This window comes from Nesoenas mayeri (assembly GCF_963082525.1).
Source record: "Nesoenas mayeri genome assembly, chromosome: 23".
NCBI lineage: Eukaryota > Metazoa > Chordata > Aves > Columbiformes > Columbidae > Nesoenas > Nesoenas mayeri.
Window position 1 is genome coordinate 1,673,121 of NC_137574.1, and position 22,423 is coordinate 1,695,543.

Sequence of the window (22,423 nt, forward strand, 5' to 3'; positions counted from 1 at the left end):
CAGCATGTGCTGCTGTGTGTGCTCTGTGTGCGTGGGTCACGCATGTGCACGCCCTGTGCGTGCAGTGTACATGTGTGTGTGTGTGCAGTGTGCGTGTTCTGTGTGTAACGTGTGTGCAACACGCGTGTAACGTGTGCAACGTGTGTGCAATGTGTGTGCAGTGGCTGTGTGCGTGTTGTGTGAGCGACACACCTGTGTGCAACATGCATATTCTGTGTGAGTGTGTGTGCAATGTGTGCATGCGACTTGCACGTCTGTGTGCAATGTGCATGTGTGCATGCAATGTGCATGTTCCATGTGTATGCAATGTCTACATGTGTGTGGGCCACATCCGTGTGTTCGTGTGTGATATGCATGTTCTATGTGTATGTGTGCAATATGTGTATGTGTGCAATATGTGTGTGTGCGCAGTGTCTGTGTGTGCAATGCCTGTGTGTCGTGTGCGTGTTCTGTGTGTGTAATGCGTGTGTCGTGTGGATGTTCTGTGTGTGCAATGCCTGTGTGTCGTGTGCATGTTCTGTGTGTGCAATGCGTGTGTCACGTGCATGTTCTGTGTGTGCAATGCGTGTGTCATGTGCATGTTCTGTGTGTGCAATGCGTGTGTGTGCAGTATCCATGTTTGATGTGCACGCTCTGTGTGTGCAATGCCCGTGGGAGCAGTATCTGCGTTTGATGTGCGTGTTCTGTCTGCGTGTGCGATGTGTGTGTGCGCACCATGCACGCGTGTGCGTGCCCCGCGCCCCACGGCCGTGCAGCCCCCAGCCCCGCTCCCCCGCCGTGCCCGGGCCCGCGCTGCCGCCGCTGCGGGCGGGGCCGGTGCCGCCGGCGGTGCCCCGGGCGGGGTGCGGGGGGGGTGGCGGCGCCTTTAAGCGCGGCGCAGGTCGGTGCGGCGGCGGCCCCGCCCCGGCGGGCGCGCGCGGGCGGCGGGAGGGGCGCAGCGGCGGCGCGGGGCGCAGCGGGCACCGGCGGCAGCGGCCGCACCGCGCCATGGGCGCTCCGCCCGCCCGCGGGGCCGCGCTCCGGCTGCCGCCGCCGCCGCCGCTGCTGTTGCTGCTGCTGCTGCTGCTGCTGCTGCCCGCGCCGGGCCAGCCCCGCCGCCCGGCCCCGGCACCCGCCACCGGCACCTGCCCGCCCGGCGCGCTCCTGCCGCTGCTCCAGCCGCGCCGCGGCGGCACCGGGGACAGCGGCAGCTCCGGCGGCACCGGGGACAGCGGCGGCGCCGGGCCCGCCCCGGCCACAGGCGGCTCCGGCGGCAGCGGGGATGGCGGCGGCGCTGGGACCGCAGCGGGTACCGGCGCTTCCAGCCGGGACAGAGGCGGCTCCGGGGGTTCTCGAGACACCGGCGGCGCTGGGAGCCCAGGGAACACCGGAGACACCAGAGGCTGCGGGAGCCCCCAGGGTGCCCAAGGCCATGGAGGCATCGGGAGCACCAGGGACGCTGGGGGCACCCAAATCCCCAGGGACGACAGGAGTACAAGAGATACTGGAGACGCTGAGAAAGTCCCCAGGGGCACCAGGAGCACCGAGGATACTGGGAACACTGGGAAAGTCCCCAGGGACAACAGAAGCACTGGGGAGGCAATGAGCAGCAGGGACATTGGGGACCCTGTGACCACGGGGGCCACCAGCAGCCCTGTGACTCGCAGCCGCTCCCGCCGGCGCCGCAGCCCCAACACGGCCCCGCAGTTCCAGCCCTCCAGCTACCAGGCCTCGGTGGAGGAGAACCGGCCGGCGGGGACACCAGTGACACGGGTGACGGCGGTGGACCCCGACGAGGGGGAGGCGGGCCGGCTGCGCTACACCATGGCTGCCCTCTTCGACAGCCGCTCCGACACCCTCTTCACCATCGACCCCGTCACTGGCGCCGTCACCACCGCTGCCCCCCTGGACCGGGAGAGCAAGAGCACCCACGTGTTCCGGGTGACGGCGCTGGACCACGGGACGCCCCGGCGCAGCGCCATGGCCACCCTGACGGTCACGGTGAGCGACGCCAACGACCACGACCCGACCTTCGAGCAGCCCGAGTACCGGGAGAGCGTGCGGGAGAACCTGGAGGTGGGCTACGAGGTGCTGACGGTGCGGGCCACCGATGGGGACGCCGGTCCCAACGCCAACGTCCTCTACCGGCTGCTCAACGCCGGTGGCGCCAACGAGGTCTTCGAGATCGATCCCCGCTCCGGCGTCATCCGCACCCGCGGCCCCGTGGACCGCGAGGAGGTGGAAGCCTTTGAGCTGTTGGTGGAGGCCACAGATCAGGGCCAGGAGCCGGGACCCCGCAGCGCCACGGCCACCATCCGCATCGCCGTGGAGGACGACAACGACAACGCGCCGCAGTTCAGCGAGAAGCGGTACTTGGCGCAGGTCCCCGAGGACGTGGCGCCCAATTCGGCCGTGCTGCGGGTGACGGCCACCGACCGCGACAAGGGCAGCAACGCCCTGGTGCACTACAGCATCGTCAGCGGCAACACCCGCGGCCACTTCTACATCGACGCGCAGACGGGCGCACTGGACGTGGTCAGCCCCCTGGACTACGAGGTCAGCAAGGAGTTCACCCTGCGGATCCGCGCGCAGGACGGCGGCCGCCCGCCCCTCTCCAACATCAGCGGCTTGGTCACTGTCCAGGTGTTGGACGTCAATGATAACGCCCCTATCTTTGTCAGCACGCCGTTCCAGGCCACTGTGCTGGAGAGCGTGCCGGTGGGTTACTCTGTCATCCACGTTCAGGCCATTGATGCTGATTCGGGTGACAACAGCCGGCTGGTCTACACCCTCCTGGAGACCGGCGCCGGCTTCCCCTTCGCCATCAACAACAGCACCGGGTGGATCGTGGTGGCCTCCGAGCTGGACCGCGAGGCGGTGGACTTCTACAGCTTTGAGGTAGAGGCGCAGGACCAGGGCAACCCCCCCATGGCCTCCTCGGCCAGCGTCAGCGTCACCATCCTGGATGTGAACGACAACAGCCCCGAGTTCACGCAGCGGGAGTACGGCGCCCGCCTGAACGAGGACGCGGCGGTGGGCACCAGCGTCCTCACCGTCTCTGCCGTCGACCGCGACGCCAACAGCGTCATCACCTACCAGATCTCCAGCGGCAACACCCGCAACCGCTTCTCCATCACCAGCCAGAGCGGCGGTGGCCTCATCTCCCTCGCCCTGCCCCTGGACTACAAGCTGGAGCGGCAGTACCTCCTCACCATTGCCGCCTCCGACGGCACCCGCCAGGACACGGCCCAGGTGGTCGTCAACGTCACCGACGCCAACACCCACCGACCCGTCTTTCAGAGCTCCCACTACACCGTCAACGTCAACGAGGACCGGCCGGTGGGCACCACGGTGGTGGTCATCAGCGCCACGGATGAGGACACGGGGGAGAACGCCCGCATCACCTACCTGATGGAGGACAGCATCCCCCAGTTCCGCATCGCCGCCGAGACGGGGGCCGTCACCACCCAGATGGAGCTGGACTACGAGGACCAGGTGTCCTACACCCTGGCCATCACAGCGCGTGACAACGGCATCCCGCAGAAGTCCGACACCACCTACCTGGAGATCCTGGTGAGCGACGTCAACGACAACGCGCCCCAGTTCCTGCGCGACTCCTACCAGGGCTCCGTCTACGAGGACGTGCCCGCCTTCACCAGCGTCCTCCAGGTCTCCGCCACCGACCGCGACTCGGGGCTCAACGGCAGGGTCTTCTACACCTTCCAAGGGGGTGACGATGGCGACGGCGACTTCATCATCGAGTCCACCTCGGGCATCATCCGCACCCTGCGTCGCCTCGACCGGGAGAACGTGCCGCTCTACTCCCTGCGGGCATTTGCCGTGGATAAGGGGGTCCCGGCCAAGCGGACGCCGGTGGAGATCCAAGTGACGGTGCTGGACGTCAATGACAACCCGCCCGTCTTCGAGCGCGACGAGTTCGACATCTTCGTGGAGGAGAACAGCCCCATCGGGCTGGTGGTGGCCCGGATCACGGCCACCGACCCCGACGAGGGCACCAACGCCCAAATCATGTACCAGATCGTGGAGGGCAACATCCCCGAGGTCTTCCAGCTGGACATCTTCTCCGGAGAGCTCACCGCCTTGGCCGACCTGGACTACGAGACCAAGGCTGAGTACGTCATGGTGGTCCAAGCCACCTCGGCCCCCCTGGTCAGCCGGGCCACCGTCCACGTCCGCCTCCGCGACACCAACGACAACAGCCCCCAACTCAAGAACTTTGAGATCCTCTTCAACAACTACATCACCAACCGCTCGGGGAGCTTCCCCGGGGGGGTGATCGGCCGCATCCCGGCCCACGACCCCGACGTGTCTGACAGCTTGACCTACGCCTTCGAGCAGGGCAACGAGCTGAACCTGGTGCTGCTGGACCCGCGCAGCGGGGACCTGCGCCTGAGCCCCGCCCTGGACAACAACCGCCCCCTGGAGGCCGTCATGAGGGTGTCCGTCTCGGGTAGGACTCCCCGGGGTCCTGGGGTGGGCTGGGGGGAGTTTGGAGGTCCAGAGTTTGGGGAAGCCCTTGTGGGTGTCGCTGTCCCCCCACCCCGCTGCTGTATGGAGCTGAGGTGTTCTGGGGTCCCACCACCCCATTGTGGGTGTCCCCACCCTCCGGATCTGGGGGGGAGGGATGGGGTTGCTGTGAACCCCCAACCCAAACATGCCGGCAGTGGCAGTTGGGGTCTCCAGCACCCTCTTTTCCTTCCTGGGGTGCATGTTTTATGTGGGGGGAGGGGGTCAGGACCCTGTAGCAGGGGCTTGGAGGGCAGGACCTTGTGTGTGTATTTGGGGGTTCCTGGCACCGTAGCCTCTCCATTGGGAGGGTCCCCACGCTCAGCCAGCAGTTTGGGGGTCACTGGTGGGAAGGAGCCAAGGGGGGCCCTGCCGGCAGTGCCGGGGGGCCCGTGGGTGCTGCCAGGAGGGGTCACCCTGGGCGGGGGGAGCAGCTTCTCAGCCACCCTTGGGCATGGTGGGAAACTGAGTCACCAGCCCTGTGGTGTCCCTTGTCCCCAGCCACGTGTCCCCCATCGCCACCAGACCCCCCCAGGGTTCCAGCTGCACAAAGGGGGGGCCCCAGGACACAAAGGGTGGGGGCAGGGAGCCCCCCCAGCGCGGGGGCAGCCGAGATGGGAACAAAGGGTCCGGCCATAGCTGGGCCCCCGCGCCCGCAGCCATGGCAACCCCCCCCCGGCCACCGGCCATGGGCCACCGGGCAGCCCCCGCCCCTGCCACCCCCCGCGTCACCCCCTTCTCCCTCCCCCCATTCCCCACGCTCCCTCTGTCCATCTGTCCGCCTGCTCTCCATCTGTCCCACGTCCCCCTGCCCCTCATCCCGCCCAGGAGGAGGAGGAGGAGGACGAAGGCAGGTGCCCCACGGCTGGGCGGAGCCTTTGCCCCCCCAGCCCCGCAAGCTGGGACGGGTGACCCATGGCCAGCTGTCCCCATCCCGTGGTGGCCACATGGGATGGGCACCCCGTAACCAGTGTTGTCCCCATTCTGTGGTGGGCGAGCAGGTCAAGCACCCCATAACCAGCACTGTCCCCATCCTGTTGTCCCCATCCCACGGTGGCCGAGCAGGATGGGCTCCCCAAAACCAACGCCATGCCCACCCCACGGTGTCCATCGGGGTGGGTGACCTATAGCCAGCACTGTCCCCATCCCACGGTGGCCGAGCAGGATGGGCACCCCAAAACCAACGCCATCCCGCGGTGTCCATTGGAATGGGTGACCTATAGCCGGCACTGTCCCCATCCCACGGTGGCCGAGCAGGATGGGCACCCCAAAACCAACGCCATCTCGCGGTGTCCATTGGAGTGGGTGACCTATAGCCAGCACTGTCCCCATCCCACGATGTCCATCGCTGTCACTGACCCCCATGTCCCCCCCACAGACGGGGTGCACAGCGCGACGGCCCAGTGCACGCTGCGGGTGACGGTGATCACGGACGAGATGCTGAGCAACAGCATCACCCTGCGCCTGGCCGACATGTCCCAGGAGCGCTTCTTGTCCCCGCTCCTCAGCCGCTTCCTGGAGGGGGTGGCCACCGTCCTGGCCACCCCTCGCCACCGCGTGGTCCTCTTCAACATCCAGACGGACACAGACGTGGGGACGGCGCGGATCCTCAACGTCAGCCTCTCGGTGCTGCTCCCGGGGCCCGGCGGCCGCTTCTTCTCCTCGGAGGAGCTGCGGGAGCGGCTGTACCTCAACCGCTCGCTCCTGGCCGCCATCTCGGCCCAGCGCGTCCTGCCCTTCGACGACAACGTGTGCCTGCGCGAGCCCTGCGAGAACTACCTGCGCTGCGTGTCCGTGCTGCAGTTCGACAGCTCGGCGCCGTTCCTGGCGTCCGACACCATCCTGTTCCGGCCCATCCGGCCCGTGGCCGGGCTGCGCTGCCGCTGCCCGCCCGGCTTCACCGGCGACTACTGCGAGACGGAGATCGACCTCTGCTACTCCAGCCCCTGCGGCAGCAACGGGCGCTGCCGGAGCCGCGAGGGCGGCTACACCTGCGAGTGCCACCAGGACTTCACCGGTGAGAGCCCGCGCGGCCGTCCCTGGTGTCACGGTGTCCCCTTCAGCTCTCTGGTGGTGGTTCTGTGTTCTTGGTGGCCATCCCTGTCGTCCTTTCAGCTGGTTCCCCTGCTTTTGCCCCTTCTCGGCTGTCCTTCTGTCATCCCTTTGTCCAGCTCCTCCTCATCCATCCATTCATCCATCCATTCATCCATCCATCCATCCATCCATCATCCAGCCATCCATCCATCCATCCATCCATCCATCCATCCATCCATCCATCGTCCAGCCATCCATCCATCCATTCATCCATCCATCCATCCATCCGTCCATCCATCCATCCGTCCATCCATCCATCCATCCATCCATTCATCCATCCATCCATTCATCCATCCATCCATCCATCCATCGTCCAGCCATCCATCCATCCATTCATCCATCCATCCATCCATCCATCCATCCATCCATCCGTCCATCCATCCATCCGTCCATCCATCCATCCGTCCATCCATCCATTCATCCATCCATTCATCCATCCATTCATCCATCCATCCATCCATCCATCGTCCATCCATCCCATTGTCTTGGTGTCCATCCCCATCGTCTCTTCATCCAGCTCCTCTTCATCTACCCTTTCCTCAGCTGTGCTTCCATCATCCATCCCTGTCACTCCTTCATCCAGCTCCTCTTCAGCTGTCCATCATCCATCCATCCGTCTGTCTGTCTGTCCATCCATCCCCATCTTTCCCTCCATCCTCCCCTTTGTCTCCAACACCTTCATCTTCCTCCTCCTTCATCTCCCTCTCTCCTCTTTCCCTCCCACCCTCTCCCCCTGTTCCCTCACCATGTCCCATGTCTCCCCCTGTCCCCACTTGTCCCTCCACCCTCCCCACGGCTGGTCCTCTGTCCCTCCACCCAGTGTGGTTCCTGTGGGAGGTTGGTGGGGATACAGGGACACCATGGGGACACCCTGAGGTGCTGAGACACCCTGTCCCCACCATGGTGGCCCAGCCATGGGCTCCCCGCCACGGGTGGCCTGTGGGGGTCCCACCACACCGTGGTCACTGGGAGGCTGGTGGCACTGGGGACAGCCACCCCCCTGCCCTGGGGACCCCCAGCCCCCAAGGACACCCGAGTGGGGGGTGCCCACTGGTGGGGGAGGGGATGCTCGAGATTGGGGGTGCTTTGTCTCGGTTGCCATGGCGACGGGAAGCGGTTGCCACAGCGATGGAGCTGGGGATAAAGCCTTTCTGGAGCTGATGGGGGGGAGGGGGCATGGGGGAGGGGTGTCCCCCCCCAGCCCCCCCCCCCCCAATTTTGGGGGTGCCAGGTGCCAGCTGGGTCTCGCACAGGGGAGCGCTGCGAGCTGAGCGCCCGAGGGGGCCGCTGCGCCCCGGGGGTCTGCCGCAACGGGGGCACCTGCCTCAACCTGCTGGTGGGGGGGTTCCGCTGCCAGTGCCCCCCCGGGCACTACGAGAAGCCCTTCTGCACCATGAGCACCCGCAGCTTCCCCCCAAACTCCTTCCTCACCTTCCGCGGCCTCCGCCAGCGCTTCCACTTCACCCTCGCCCTGACGTGAGACCCGGGGGGACCCGTGGGTGTTGTATGGGTGGGGGGTGACGGATATCCCATGGGCATCGCCTGCGGTGGTGCGGTGTGGGGTGACAGGTGTGCCCTTGGCATCAGATGAGGTGTAGGGTGGTGGGTGCCATGTTGGTCTGAGATGGGGTGGTGGGGTGTGAGGTGGTGGGTGCCCCACGGGCATCATTTGGGGTGGTGGGGAGATGAGGTGCGGGGTGATGAGTGCCCCATGGGCACAGGGTAGGGACACTGGGGTGTTGGGGTGACCCCTTGGCATGAGGACAATGGGGTGGGGACACGCTGTAGGGACAGGGGATGATGGGCGCTGGCGTGTCCTGCTGGGCACAGGGTGACGGGGTGGGCTAGGGGGCTGTGGGGTGAGGGAGCACCCTTGGTGGACACAGCAGGGGGTGACACCAGGGTTGTCCCTTGTCCCTGCGCCAGGTTTGCCACCAAGGAGCGGGACGGGCTCCTGCTCTACAACGGGCGCTTCAACGAGAAGCACGACTTCGTGGCGCTGGAGATCGTGGGCGAGCAGGTCCAGCTCACCTTCTCGGCAGGTACCCGCCTGGCACCGCGTCCCCGTGTCTCCCGGGCACCGCGTCCCTGTGTCCCCTCGGGTACCACATCCCGGCACTGCATCCCGGGCTGTGCATCCCCAGCACTGCATCCCTGGCACGTGTCCTGAGTACCACATCCCTGGCACTGCATCCCGGGCTGTGCATCCCCAGCACTGCATCCCTGGCACGTGTCCTGGGTACCACATCCCGGCACTGCATCCCGGGCTGTGCATCCCCAGCACTGCATCCCTGGCACGTGTCCTGGGTACCACATCCCTGGCACTGCATCCCACGTGTTACATCCCTCGCACTGCATGTGGCACTGCCCCCGGCACTGCAGCCCCGGCACCCCCAGCCCTCCGATCCCCCCCCGTGTCCCACCTCGGGCTGCCCGAGTGCTGGTGCCCGCAGGTGAAACCACCACCACGGTGTCCCCCTTCGTGCCGGGCGGTGTCAGCGATGGGCAGTGGCACCGCGTGCAGCTCCACTACTACAACAAGGTGGGGGGCACCAGGGGGGTGGGAAATGGGGGGGTGGAGGGGAGCGGGGTGGAGGTTTGGGGGAGATGGAGCGATGGGGAGAGAGGGGTGGGGAGCGTGGGGGGCTGGAGGGGGGATTTTGGGGGGATGGAGGGATGGGGGAGCAAGGTGAGAGTTTGGGGGGATGGAGGAAGACGGGAGGGAGGAATCGGGATGGTGGGGGATTTTGGGGGGATGAGAAGAGCAGGGTGGGGTTCCGGCAGGGGTAGAAGAAGAGGAGATGGAAGGTGGGGATTTGGGGGGGCTGGAGGGGATGGAGGGGAGTGGGATGGGCGCTTGGGGGGACTGGAAGAAGAGGGGAGGGAGGGATGGAGGGACAGAGGGACGGGGAGCTGAGCGGGGTTTGGGGGGACAGGATGGAGTCTGGGGGGGTTGGAGGGCAACAGGGCTGGAGGGAAGGGGAGGAGGAGGAGGGGACGAAGGCTGCGGGGTCCCATGGCTTGGTCACTGTCCCCAGCCCGTGCTGGGGCGGTCGGGGCTGCCCCAGGGCCCCTCGGAGGAGAAGGTGGCTGTGGTGACCGTGGACGACTGTGACACCGGGATGGCCCTGCGCTTCGGCCCCCGCCTGGGCAACTACTCCTGCGCTGCCCAGGGCACCCAGTCCGGCAGCAAGAAGTGAGGGGGGCCCGGGGGTCCCTGGGAGTGGGGGGTCCCCTGGGGTTCCTTGAAGTGCCCATGGACTGGGGATTGGGGATCCCTTGGGGTCCCCATGGTGTGGGGGGTCTCTTGGAATCCTCGTGGATGGAAAGGGGTCCCTTAGGGGTCCTTTGGGTTCCCCGTGGGTTGTGGGGAGGTCCCTGGGGTCCCCATGGGTGGAGGTGGGGGGTCCCTTGGGGCCTCCGTGGTTGTGGGGTCCCTTGAGGGTTCCTCAAGGTCCCTGGGTGGGGGTCCCTTGAGGTCCTCATGGGCGTGGGGTTGTTCAGGGGTCCCTCGGGGTCCCTATGAAAGGTGTCCCTGGGAGGTCCCTTGGTGTCCCCATGGGTGACGGCGGGTGCTGCAGGTCGCTGGATCTGACGGGGCCGCTGCTGCTGGGGGGGGTCCCCACCCTCCCCGAGAGCTTCCCCATCCGCAGCCGGCAGTTCGTGGGCTGCATGCGGCACCTGCACATCGACCAGCGCCCCGTCGACATGGCCGCCTTCATCGCCAACAACGGCACCCTGCCCGGTGGGACACGGGGGCACGGCGCTGGGGAGGGGGCTGTGTCCCCTGGGTGTGGGGACAGGAGCTCAGGGGGTGCCAGGGATGGAGGGGGGTCATTGGGATGTGGGGTCCCCAGGGGTCTCAGTGCCCTCTGGGTGTGGGGCTGGGCCAGTGGGGTGTGGGGCGGGATGTGGGTCAGGGGGTGGCCACAGTGACAATGCTCTGGGGGACTTCGGGACCCAGCGCCCAAGGGTCTCAGTGTCCCTTGTGCGTGGGGACGCGGGGCTGGGCGGGGCTGGCTGGGGGGCAGGGGTCCCTGGTGATGTGGGAGGGTGTGACCCCCATGTCATCTGTCCCCCCGCACCAGGCTGCCCCGCCAAGAAGACGCTGTGTGACACCAACACGTGCCACAACGGCGGCACCTGCGTGCACGAGTGGGACGGGTTCAGCTGCCGCTGCCCGCTGGGCTTCGGGGGCAAGACCTGCCAGGAAGGTACCGGGGGGGGACACCGGGGTGGGCAGGGGGTCCCGGCCGTGCCAGCCCCCCCACACCCGTGTCCCCGCAGAGATGGCCAGCCCGCAGCGCTTCCTGGGCAGCAGCCGGGTGACGTGGAACGGGCTGGCGCTGCCCGTCACCCTCCCCTGCCACCTGGGGCTGATGTTCCGCACCCGCCACCCCCACGGGCTGCTGCTGCACGCCAGCGCCGGCCCCCCCGCCACCGCCACTGCCACCGTCACCCTGCGGGTACGGGGGGAACAGGGGGTGGGCTTGGGGGGCTTATTGCTACAGGGGGTATTGCCCTGGGGGGTATTGTGCAGGCGTGGGCGGTATTGCATTGCGGGGTACAGCCCTGGGGGGCATGGCTGTGGGGGAGTGTTACCCCAGAGTGGGGTTATTGGCATATGGGTTATAGCCCTGGGGGGGCAGTGCTGGGGGGTGTCACACTTGGGGGCTGATTGCCCTTTTGGGGTGTGTTGGGCTGGGGACAGTCCCAAGGGGCTTCTCCTCGGGGTGGTGTTTGTTGCCCTGGGGGGTTTGCTCTGGGGTGTTGCCCGGGGCAGCGTGTGGTGGCCCCGGGGGGCGCGATGTCACACGATCCCTCCGGCAGCTGAGCGAGGGGCAGGCGGAGGCCGAGCTCCGGCAGGGGGGGGCCCGGCTGGCCCGGCTGCACCTGCCCCAGGCCAAGGTCAACGACGGCGACTGGCACCACCTGACGCTGGAGCTGCGGGAGGGCCCCGGCCGCACCCCCCACAACACCCTCCTCCTCCTCACCCTCGACTACGGCCGCCACCAGGTAGGCTGGGACCCCGGGGGGAAACTGAGGCGTGGGGTGGGGACCCTGCCCTGCTCCCCCCACGGTGGCACCCGTAGGTGTCTGAGTGTCCCCCCTGTGCCCGCAGGCGGTGGCCGATGTGGCCGGGGAGCTGCAGGGGCTGCAGCTGCGGACGCTGAGCGTGGGGGGGCTGGAGGGTGACGGTGACACGGTGGAGCAGGGGTTCCGCGGCTGCCTGCAGGTACGGCACGGGCAGGGCACATGGGACACGGGCTGTATGGGCACAGGGGTGCTGGCAAAGGGGCAGGGGGACGTGGGACATTTGGGCACAGGGACATGGCATGTAGGGACAGGGGGCATATGGGAACAGGGGTGGTGGCAAAGGGGCAAGGGGGTATCACCATGGGGACATGGCACAGGACATGGGGACATGACCCTGGGGCCTGGACATGGGGACAGGGGCAGGGGGACACAGGTGTAACTCCTGGGGGGTACATATGGTGTCATGGGGTTCCAGAGGGGGAAACAGGCACGGCAGGGGTGGCACCGTTGATGACACTGCTGGTGACACTGTCGGTGGCGCAGGGCGTGCGCGTGGGCGAGGCGGCGGCCAGCGCGGTGGCCCTGAGCGCGGCGGCGGTGACGCGGGTGAACGTGGAGGGGGGGTGCGCCCTGCCCGACCCCTGCGACTCGGGGCCCTGCCCCCCCCACAGCTACTGCAGCGACGACTGGGACAGCTTCTCCTGCCGCTGTCACCCCGGTGAGCGCTGGGACACCCCGCTGACCCCCCGCCACCCTCCCTGGGGACACCCGCTCCCTGCAATGTCCCCAGCTGTCCCCATCCTCATCCCCAGGCTACTTCGGTGACAGTTGTGTCAGCGCTTGCGCCCTCAACCCCTGCCAGTCCCCGGCCACCTGCGCCCGCAAGCCGGGCTCAGCGCACGGCTACACCTGCGAGTGTCCCCAGGGTCACTTTGGTCCATACTGCGAGCACAAGTAAGTGACGAGGGACGGGATGTCCCCAGGGGTCCCCGTCCCTCGTGCTGGGCGGCTGTGCAACGGACAACGGTGGGCAGGGACAGTAGGGTGGCAGTGGCAGTGTCACCCCGTGTCACCCCATGCGGTGTCCCCAACAGGGAGTCCCAGCCATGTCCCCGGGGGTGGTGGGGACACCCCACCTGCGGTCCCTGCAGCTGCGATGTCACCAAGGGCTTCGACCCCGACTGCAACAAGACAACGGGAGAGTGTCACTGCAAGGTGGGTCCCTGTCCCTGTCCCTGTCCCTGTCCCTGTCCCTGTCCCTGTCCCCACCTGTGCCCTGTGTCCCCAGGGAGTGGTGACACCCCCAAATCTTGTCACCCCCCCCAGGAGAACCACTACCGGCCAGCGGGCAGTGACTCCTGCCTGCTGTGCGACTGCTACGCCACCGGGTCCCTGTCCCGCCTCTGCGATGTCACCAGCGGGCAGTGTCCCTGCAAAGCCGGCGTCATCGGCCGCCACTGCGACCGCTGTGACAACCCATTTGCCGAGGTGACGGCCAGCGGCTGCGAAGGTGGGTGCTGCTGTCCCCCTGTGTCACCTGCTGCCACCGTGCTTTCAACCTGCTGCCACCCCGGGTGCCAACCATGGGTGCCACTGCTGTCCCCCTGTGTCCCCTTGCTGTCACCCCGGCATGACGCGCTGCTTTGCCCCGCAGTAAACTACGACAGCTGTCCCCGTGCCATCGAGGCCAGCATCTGGTGGCCCCGCACCCGCTTCGGGCTGCCGGCGGCAGCGCCGTGTCCCAAGGGATCTGTCGGTAGGTGGGGACACGGGGATGGGGCAGGGCGGTGATGCCGGTGTCCCCGCTGTGCCGGGCAGGGCGGTGACGCCGGTGTCCCCGCAGGCACGGCGGTGCGGCACTGTGACGAGCACCGGGGGTGGCTGCCCCCCAACCTCTTCAACTGCAGCTCCCTGGCTTTCGCCCCGCTGCGTGGCTGGGTGAGTGGGGGACATCATGGGGACAGGGGGGACACCTGTGTCCCCTGACCGTCCCCCCCCATGTCCCTGTTGCTGTCCCCCCTCATGTAGAGCAGCTGGGGGTGGGTGACATGCAAAGATGGGGATGGTGCCATCCCACATCCCCATGATGGTCCCTCCTGTTCCCCCTGTCGCTGTTCCACCATGTCCCCTGATTATTCCTGTGTCCCCTGTCACTGTCCCCCCCGTCCCCTGACTCTCCCTGTCACTGTCCGCCCATGTCCCCTGACTGTCCCCATGTCCCTGTCGCTGTCCCCCCCGTCCCTTGACTCTTCCTGACCCCCATCGCTGCCCCCGTGTCCTTGTCCCCATCGCTGTCCCCGTGTCCCCTGACCCTGTCGCTGCCCCCGTGTCCCTGTCCCTGTCGCTGTCCCCGTGTCCCTGACCCCGTCGCTGTCCCCAGGCGGAGCGCTTGGCGCACAACGAGTCTCTGCTGGACCCCGCGCAGTCCCGCCGCGTGGCGCTGCAGCTGCGCGAGGCCACGCGCCGCCCCGGCGCGCGCTTCGGCAGCGACCTGCGGTTGGCCTACGGGCTGGCGCGCGCGCTGCTGCGGCACGAGAGCGCCCAGCGCGGATTCCGCATGGCGGCCACGCAGGACGCGCATTTCACCGAGGTGTGGGACACGAGACACGGGACACTGGGGACACAGCGCGGGACGGGCAGGAGGCTGCACACCAAGGCAGCCTATTGGGAGGGAACCGTGCCATGATGCGCCAGGGTGCATGGGCTGGTGCAGCAGACCTGATGCAGGGTGATGGGGGCCCTTGTTTTGGGGCGGGGGATATTGGTACGGGAGGGTAGAGCTGCATTTTGGGCGGTGCAGGGCACACCCTCCGTGCCGTGATGTGCCAGGGTGCATGGCTTGATGGCGGGGTGATGGGCGCTCTTGTGCAAGAGAGACCGGGGTGACAGGTCGCAGCACCCCCAGCACTGCGGGGGTACCCCCCCTGCGCAGGGAAGTGAAGCCAAGGGAAGGAGGGAACCCCCTGCCCAGTTGCCAGGGCGGGGGCAGCCCTGCCCAGCCCTGCGTGTCCCGCAGAACCTGCTGCGCGTGGGCAGCGCCCTCCTGGACAGCAGCAACAAGCGGCACTGGGAGCTGATCCAGCAGACGGAGGGCGGCACGGCCTGGCTGCTCAAGCACTTCGAGGACTACGCCAGCGCCCTGGCGCAGAACATGCCCCAGACCTACCTCAGCCCCTTCACCATCGTCACCCCCAACATCGGTGAGCGGGGACCCTGGGGATGGAGACACGAGACTGAGAGAGGAGTGTGCTGGGGACCTGGGTGTACCTGGGGACGCTACCAAGAGTCCTGCACCGTGGTTGCGGGGGTGCGTGAGTGCTGGGTTCTGTGTTTTTTGGGGTGTGCGGGCTCCGGGGGTGCCAGGCACATGGGGTGCCGGGGACCCTTGGTGACACGGTGCCGCAGTGGTGTCGGTGGTGCGGCTGGACAAGGGCAGCTTCGCGGGCGCCCGGCTGCCGCGGTACGAGGCGCTGCGTGGGGAGAAGCCACCGGACCTGGAGACCACCGTCATCCTGCCCGACAGCGTCTTCCGGCCCCCCGAGGGCAGGCGTGAGTCTGGGGGACGGGGGGTTGGCACAGACGCAGGCTGGCAGGGCCTGGGACGCTGGCACCACGGGGTGTGGGCAGGATGATGGGGGACCGCAGTGTGTCTGTGGGCTGGCGGGACTGGGGGCACTCCTGCCTCCATGGGGCTGGCAGGGTTGGGGGTACCCCCATGTGGCCATGGGGCTGGCAGGGGTGGGGACCCCAGGATGAGGCTGGCAAGGTTGGGGGGACCTCAGCATGACCATGGGGCTGGCAGGGTGGAGGGGACCCTGGTTTGGCCAAGGGACTGTTGTGGCTCAGGACCTTGGCATGGCCGTGGGGCTGGCAGCGTTGGGGACCCAGGACAGGGCTGGCAGGGTTGGAGACCCTGGCACAGCCCCCTGCCCACCCCCTCAGGCCACTCCGCTGGGCACGGGCAGCCACCGCAGGGCACAGATGAGCAGGAGGAGGAGGAGGATGAAGAAGCTACAGAGGAGGATGAGGAGGAGGAGGAGGTGACCCTGGTGACCCGGCGCAAGCGGCACCCGGCGCTGGGCGAGGGACAGGCCATCGCAAGCGTCATCATCTACCGCACCCTGGCCGGGCTCCTGCCCGAGCTGTACGACACCGACCGGCGCAGCCTCAGGTGCCCGTGGGGCTGAGGGGCACGGGGAGGGTCACGGGGGGCTGGGGTGGCCGTGCAGTGCCAGGGTGCAATGTGGCACCAAGGAGGGCGACAGGTGACTGTGCCCTGACCCTGGTGTCCCCAGGGTGCCCAAGCGCCCCGTGATCAACACGCCGGTGGTGAGCATCAGCGTGCACGCAGCGGGGGCACGGGCCCCCCGGGCGCTAGCCAAGCCCGTCACCCTCCAGTTCCGGCTGCTGGAGACACAGGAGCGCTCCAAGCCCGTCTGCGTGTTCTGGAACCACTCCCTGCGGTGAGCCGGGGGACAGGGACACCCCCGCGGGGACAGGGGACGTGGGGGCGGGGCAGGGTGGGTGCCCCAACGGGCAGGGATGGGGTGGCACGTGGTGTAGGGGTGATGTTGGGGGTTGTGGGTGGGTGGTGTGGGGACAGGGCCATACCCAGCAGAGCTGGGTGGGGGACATGGGGACGTGGCTGTGGGGTGGCATCCTTGTACTGGTAGGTGACATGGGAACAGGGCCATGCTGGGCAGGCCAGATGCTGGGGGGTGACATCCCTGGAGCAAGGGTCTGGGTGGGTGGCAGAGGGACAGGGCATTAAGGTGGCAGGCAAAGCCCTGGTGTCACAGGTGGGTGGTGGCAGGGGACCTGTGCAGTGTCCCCATGGGGTGGGTGTCCCTGGGGTGGGTGTCCCTGGGGTGGGTGTCCCGGAGGTGTCGGGGGGCTGTCCCGGGGGCAGTGGCTGAGGTGCCGCGCAGGGCGGGCAGCGCGGGCGGCTGGTCGGCGCGGGGCTGCGAGGTCGTGTTCCGCAACCGGAGCCACGTCAGCTGCCAGTGCCACCACCTGACCAGCTTCGCCGTCCTCATGGACATCTCCCGCCGCGAGGTGGGACATGGGACACAGGGCTGTGGCGCGGGGACATGGGGCACACGGGACATGGGCTTCACAGGAGGTGCCACGTGGTGGGCGGGGCCATGAGGTGATGGGGCGGGGCTTGCGGAGGGGGTCAAGGAGGTAGGCGGGGCTTGAAGAAGGGGAGGGGCAAGTGGGGTGGGGCATGGCAAGGTGGGCGGGGCTTTGTGGGGCGGGGCTGAGCAGGGTGGGAAGGGTTGTGTGGGGCGGGGCTGAGCAGGGTGGGCGGGGCTGTGTGGGGCGGGGCTGAGCAGAGTGGGCGGGGCTGTGTGGGGCGGGGCTGAGCAGGGTGGGCAGGGCTGTGTGGGGCGGGGCTGAGCAGGGTGGGCGGGGCTGAGCAGGGTGGGCGGGGCTGTGTGGGGCGGGGCTGAGCAGGGTGGGCGGGGCTGTGTGGGGCGAGGCTGAGCAGAGTGGGCGGGGCTGTGTGGGGCGGGGCTGAGCAGGGTGGGCGGGGCTGTGTGGGGCGGGGCTGAGCAGGGTTGCAAAGGAGTGGGGCTGAGTGGGGGGGGCGGGTTTCCCAGGGGGTGGGGCTGAGAAATCAGGCGGGTTTCCCATGGGACTGAGCCTCCAGTGGGTGTGGCACTGTGGGCATGTGAGGAGGGGGTGTGGCATTGGGGGCGTGTCTCCGATGGGCGTGTCGGGGTGTGTCTGTCGGGGTGTGCCCGCCCCGAGCTGACGGGTGTCCCCCGTGCCGCAGAACGGGGAGATCCTGCCGCTGGCGCCGCTGACCTACGCCTCGCTGGGGGTGGGGCTGGCGGGGCTGCTGCTGGCCGTGCTGGCGCTGGGGGGGCTTCAGGGGGCGCTGCGCTCCAACCGCCACAGCATCCGCCGGCACGGCGCCAGCGCCCTCCTGCTCGCCCAGCTCGTGTTCCTGCTCGGCATCAACCAGACCGACCTCCCGGTGAGCGACCGGGGCGCGGGGCCAGAAGGGAGGGACATTCAGGGCTTGGGTGGGGCTTCTCGGGTGGCGCTAGAGTGGGTGGAGCTGTGGTGGGCTGGGCCTAACAGGGTGGGGCTCCCAAAGCGGGTGGGGCCTCAGGGAGGGTGGGGTCTGTCTAAAAGGGTGTGGCTCTCAAAGGGTGTGGCTCTCAAAGGGTGTGGTCTCTTTAAAAGGGGTGTGGTCCTCAAAGAAGGTGGGGCTTTCAAATGGGTGGGGCTCTCAGAGGAGGTGGGTGTGGTAGGGTGGGGTGGTAGGGTGGGTGGGGCTACAGTGAGGATGTGTCTTTCATGGGCGTGGCTGCAGAAGGGGAGGGGTTGCAGAGGGGGCGCGTGGCTTTGCGCGGGGGACTCGGCAGTGATGGCGGGGGCGCAGCTGGCGTGCACGGTGGTGGCCATCCTGCTGCAGTTCCTGTACATGAGCGCGGTGGGCTGGGCGCTGCTGGAGGGGCTGCACCTGTACCGGCGCCGCAGCGAGCCCCGGCACGTCGACCGCGGGCCCATGCGCTTCTACCACGTGCTGGGCTGGGGGCTGCCTGCCTTCATCACCGGTGAGGCCACGCCCACAGAGCTGGGCCCCGCCCCTTTCCCAGACCCCCCCCCCTTCCCCGCCCCCAGCACCCACATCCGTCTAGTCAACACCCTCTGGGTGGCCACACCCCCTTCTAGGGTTTGGCCCCGCCCCTGAGCCACCTCCCCCAATCAGCCTGGGGCAGGGTGGGGTCCTGGTGTAGCCACGCCCCCAAAGAGGATAGACCCACCCCCAACAGCATAGCCCCGCCCCAAAAAACAACCATAGCCCCCTGAGTGTGGCTCCGCCTCTCATTTTAGCCCCGCCCCTCACCCACCATACCCCGCCCCCAAGGTGTTAGACACGCCCCCAGGGCTGTAGCTCCACCCTCATCCATCATAACCCCGCCTTCAATATTTTAGACACGCCCCCAGCACATAGCGCCACCCCCAAGCCACCCACATGCCCCACCCCACCCTAGCCCCGCCCCTCCCGCCTTAGCCCCGCCCTCCACGGTTGGCTCCGCCCCTGCTGGCTGGCCCCGCCCCTGAGCCACACCTGCGCAGGGCTGGCGGTGGGGCTGGACCCCGAGGGCTACGGGAACCCCGACTTCTGCTGGCTCTCCATCCACGACAGCCTGGTCTGGAGCCTGGCGGGACCCAGCGCCTGCGCCGTGGCCGTGAGTGTGGGGGGCACCAGGGGCACCCGTGGGTGCGCACCCCCCGCCTGCTCACCCCTCTGCCCACACAGGTCAACATCTTCTTCCTCGTGTTGGCGGCCAGGGCCACCTGCACCACCCCACAGGGCTTCGAGAAGAAAGGCATGGCGTGAGTCACCTGGGCTGTGATGTATGTGGGTGGCAGGGGAGGATGGGGTGCTGGGGCACCCATGGGTGTCAGGGGAGCATGGGGTGACGGGGCACCCCTGGGTAGTGAGATCTGGGGAGCTGGGCATCCATGGGTGGCAGGGGGGTGTGAGGTGAGGTTATGGGGCCCCCATGCATGCAAGGGTGACCCCAGGTGGCAAGGGGACATGGAGGGTATGGGGTGTGCATGGGTGGCAGGAACAGACATGTCCAAGGTGTGGGAGGGCTTAGTGGGACACACGGAGGCAGTGGCGTGGGCAGGGGGGCAGGCAGGGGGCAGGCAGGTGTGCAGGGTGCGGGGAAGGTGTGCAGGGAGCAGGAAGGTGTGCAGGGTGCGGGGAAGGTGTGCAGGACACAGGCAGGGGTCAGGCAGGGTGCAGGAAGGTGTGCAGGGTGCGGGGAAGGTGTGCGGGACACGGACCGGGCGCCATGGCTGACGTGTGTCCCCAGCCCCGGGCTGCGCACGGCCGCGGTGCTGCTGGCGCTGCCCAGCCTGGCCTGGCTGCTGGCCCTGCTCTCCGTCAACAGCGACGCGCTGCTGCTGCACTACCTGTTCGCGGTCTCCAACTGCCTCCAGGTGACCCCCCCGGACCCCCTGGTGTCCCCCATCTCCCTGCATAGACCCTGTGCCCTCCCATGGGAACCCCCCAGGGAATGAGCCCTTCTCCCAGTGGGTGCCCAGCGGGCACCAGAGGTCCCTGAGCTATTTTGGGGTGCTGATGGGGGAGCATTCAATGAACACAGAGTGGTTTTTCACCCTGTTTGGGTATGGGTGGGGGCACCCAGTGAGTTTGGGGGGATCCCTAACCCATCCTGGGCTGCTGATGGAGGGCACCCAGTAGGAATGGGGGTCCCTCACCCTGTTTTGCTTGCTGGGGGGCACCCAATGGGCACAGGGGCTCCCAACAGGTCCCCTCCACTTTGCAGATAGGCACTGGTGGGCACCCCCCCATGTCCCCCGTGCCCACATGCCCTCTCTTCTTCCAGGGCCCCCTCATCTTCCTGGTGTGCGTGGTGCTGAGCCGGGAGGTGCGGAGGAGCCTGCGGCTCAGCTGCGCCCGCCGCCGTGGCCACGACCCCGCGCTGGTCACCAAGGCCACCCTGACCCCCGTGAGTGCCGGGGGGGACACAGTGGGGCGAGGGGCAGCCACCACCGTGGCCCTGACGCCCCTGTCCCCGTGGCAGGGCTACGGCTGTGACAGCACCTATGTGGCGGGGGGGCTGTGCCCGGCCCCCGGCGGCGGCTCCAGCGGGTCCCTGCACAGCACCGCGCGCTCCGGCAAGAGCCACCACAGCTACATCCCCTTCGTGCGCCGGTACCGGGGACACCGCTGGGGTGGTGGCAGAGCGGCAGGGTGGTGGTGGGACAGGATGGGCTGGGTGGTCGTGGGGACACGCGGTGTGATGCTGGGGTGGCAGGACGGCAGCGTGGTGCGACGGCGCGTTGATGTGGCAGCATGGTGACATAGCGGTGGGGTGATGGGGCGGGGTGACAGGTGTCGGGGTGCTGACGGGTGTCCCCTCTCCGCAGGGAGGACTCGGGGCTGGCGGGCAGCCCGGGGCCGCGGGCGCTGCCCGAGCCGGGGGGGCTCTACCTGGATGCTCAGGACCAGCCCGAGGGTAGGACCCCACACCTGCAGCGAGTGCGCCCGGCTGGGACCGGGGGGTGTCCCTGGGCACCCCCTGACCTGTGCCCCCCCCCGCAGAGCACGACACGGACTCGGACAGTGACCTGTCGCTGGAGGACGACCGCAGCGCATCCTACGGCTCCACGCACTCCTCCGAGAGCGAGGACGAGGCCCCTCCCGCCGGCTGGGACCCCCTGCCCAGGCCCCCCCTGACCCCCCCCAGCCCCGGTAATACCAGCCTGGGGGGCACCCAGTAGGGATGGGGGGGGCCTTTGCCTTGGCTGGGGGTCTGGGGGGCGCCCCATGGGGAAGGGTAGGGGTCCCTCACCCTGCCCATCCCAGCAGTGTCCCCCCCTAGCAGGTGACAGCCTGGTGGCCCCAGGACACCCGTACTGGCCGGGGGAGTTTGTGACGACAGCCAGCGAGAGCGAGGGGCCGGGGGGGGGCAGCGAGACCCTGCGCGTGGAGCCGGCGGGGGGGCAGGGACCCCCCCCGGGGTGACCTCCCCCACCCCAATGGCGAGCTGCTCCCCAGAGCCCCCCCGCTGCTGCCCCTGCCCCACCCCCACAAAGGTACTGGGTGCTATGGGGGGTGGAGAGGGGCACCTCAAGGCTGGGACTCCCCCAAACCCCTGGGTGACCCCCTGCCCCAACAGGCATCCTGAAGAAGAAGTGCCTGGCGCCCATCAGCGAGTGGGGCAGCACCCAGCGCCTCGGGCCCCCCCCGCCGCCCCCCCCCGCGGGCACCGCCACCTCCTCGGGCAGTGAGGGCAGCCGGGGGGGGGGCAGCGCCGCCCCCCGCCCCCGCCAGAGCCTGCGGGAGCAGCTGAGCGGCGTCACCCCCGTCGCCATGAGCATCCGCGCCGGCACCGTGGACGAGGATTCCTCCGGCTCCGAGTGAGTGCCGGGGGGCCCAGGGGGCTGGGTGGCTGGTGGGTGCCCACTGGGTGCCTTTTGGGTGTCTTTTGGGTGCCCACTGGGTGCTTGGTGGGTGATGATTGAATGTCCATTGGGTGCCCATTGAGTGCCCATTGGGTCCCCATTGACTGTCCATTGAGTGCCCGTTGGGTGCCCATTGATCATCTATTGGGTGCCCATTGACCATCCCTTGGGTGCCGTTGGGTGCCCATTGACCATCTATTGGGTGCCCATTGACCATCTTTTGGGTGCTGTTGGGTGCCCACTGACCATCCTTTGGGTGCCATTGGGTGCCCATTGATCATCTGTTGGGTGCCCACTGACCATCTGTTGGGTGCCCACTGACCATCCTTTGGGTGCCGTTGGGTGCCCATTGACCATCTATTGGGTGCCCATAGGGTTCAGGGGAGCCCACGGGGGGTCTGAGTGTCATGGCAATGGGTGGGGGGTCCCGTCCCGCAGGCACTAACCCCCCCTCTTCTCTCCTCCCCGCACCTCCCGCACAGATTTCTGTTTTTTAATTTTCTCCATTAATCCACTTGGGGGGCGGGGGCTCCTGCCCCCCCTCACCCCCCCTCCATCACCCCCCAGTCCGGGCGAGCGCTGGGTGCTGGGGGGGGCACCCTGGCACCCACCTCACCCCGTCACCCATCCGTCTGTCTTGTTTTTTATTCCCCCTCCACCCACCCCGTCTGTCTGTCTGTCCGTCCCCCCCCAGGAGCGACGAGACCTCCATCTAACAGGGACTCAGCGCCCCCCGCAGCCTGTGCCACCACGCTGGGGACACCAGGGTGGCACCAGGATGGGGGGCGTGACACTGGGACTGGGGGTGGCGCTGGGATGGGGG

The 22,423-nt window shown here is 68.0% G+C and overlaps 1 protein-coding gene across 1 annotated transcript; it reads left to right on the top strand.

Annotated features, from left to right (window-relative positions):
* Positions 1 to 1,788: 1,788 nt before the first annotated feature.
* On the top strand, positions 1,789 to 22,110 carry CELSR2 (cadherin EGF LAG seven-pass G-type receptor 2; the record flags this gene model as incomplete). Its single annotated transcript, XM_080358486.1, is given in 36 exon segments — positions 1,789 to 4,450; positions 5,885 to 6,523; positions 7,854 to 8,076; positions 8,527 to 8,642; positions 9,054 to 9,142; positions 9,639 to 9,796; positions 10,182 to 10,345; positions 10,689 to 10,814; positions 10,888 to 11,066; positions 11,431 to 11,616; positions 11,723 to 11,836; positions 12,181 to 12,355; positions 12,450 to 12,591; positions 12,732 to 12,852; positions 12,964 to 13,147; positions 13,292 to 13,393; positions 13,481 to 13,575; positions 14,018 to 14,227; positions 14,654 to 14,837; positions 15,043 to 15,186; positions 15,580 to 15,808; positions 15,933 to 16,100; positions 16,566 to 16,692; positions 17,417 to 17,620; positions 18,032 to 18,206; positions 18,733 to 18,845; positions 18,917 to 18,993; positions 19,482 to 19,608; positions 20,019 to 20,141; positions 20,217 to 20,347; positions 20,563 to 20,651; positions 20,738 to 20,887; positions 21,021 to 21,145; positions 21,147 to 21,231; positions 21,315 to 21,555; positions 22,083 to 22,110. Coding segments are annotated over 36 exon segments (8,190 nt in total). The 5' UTR covers positions 1,789 to 1,803.
* Positions 22,111 to 22,423: the final 313 nt, after the last annotated feature.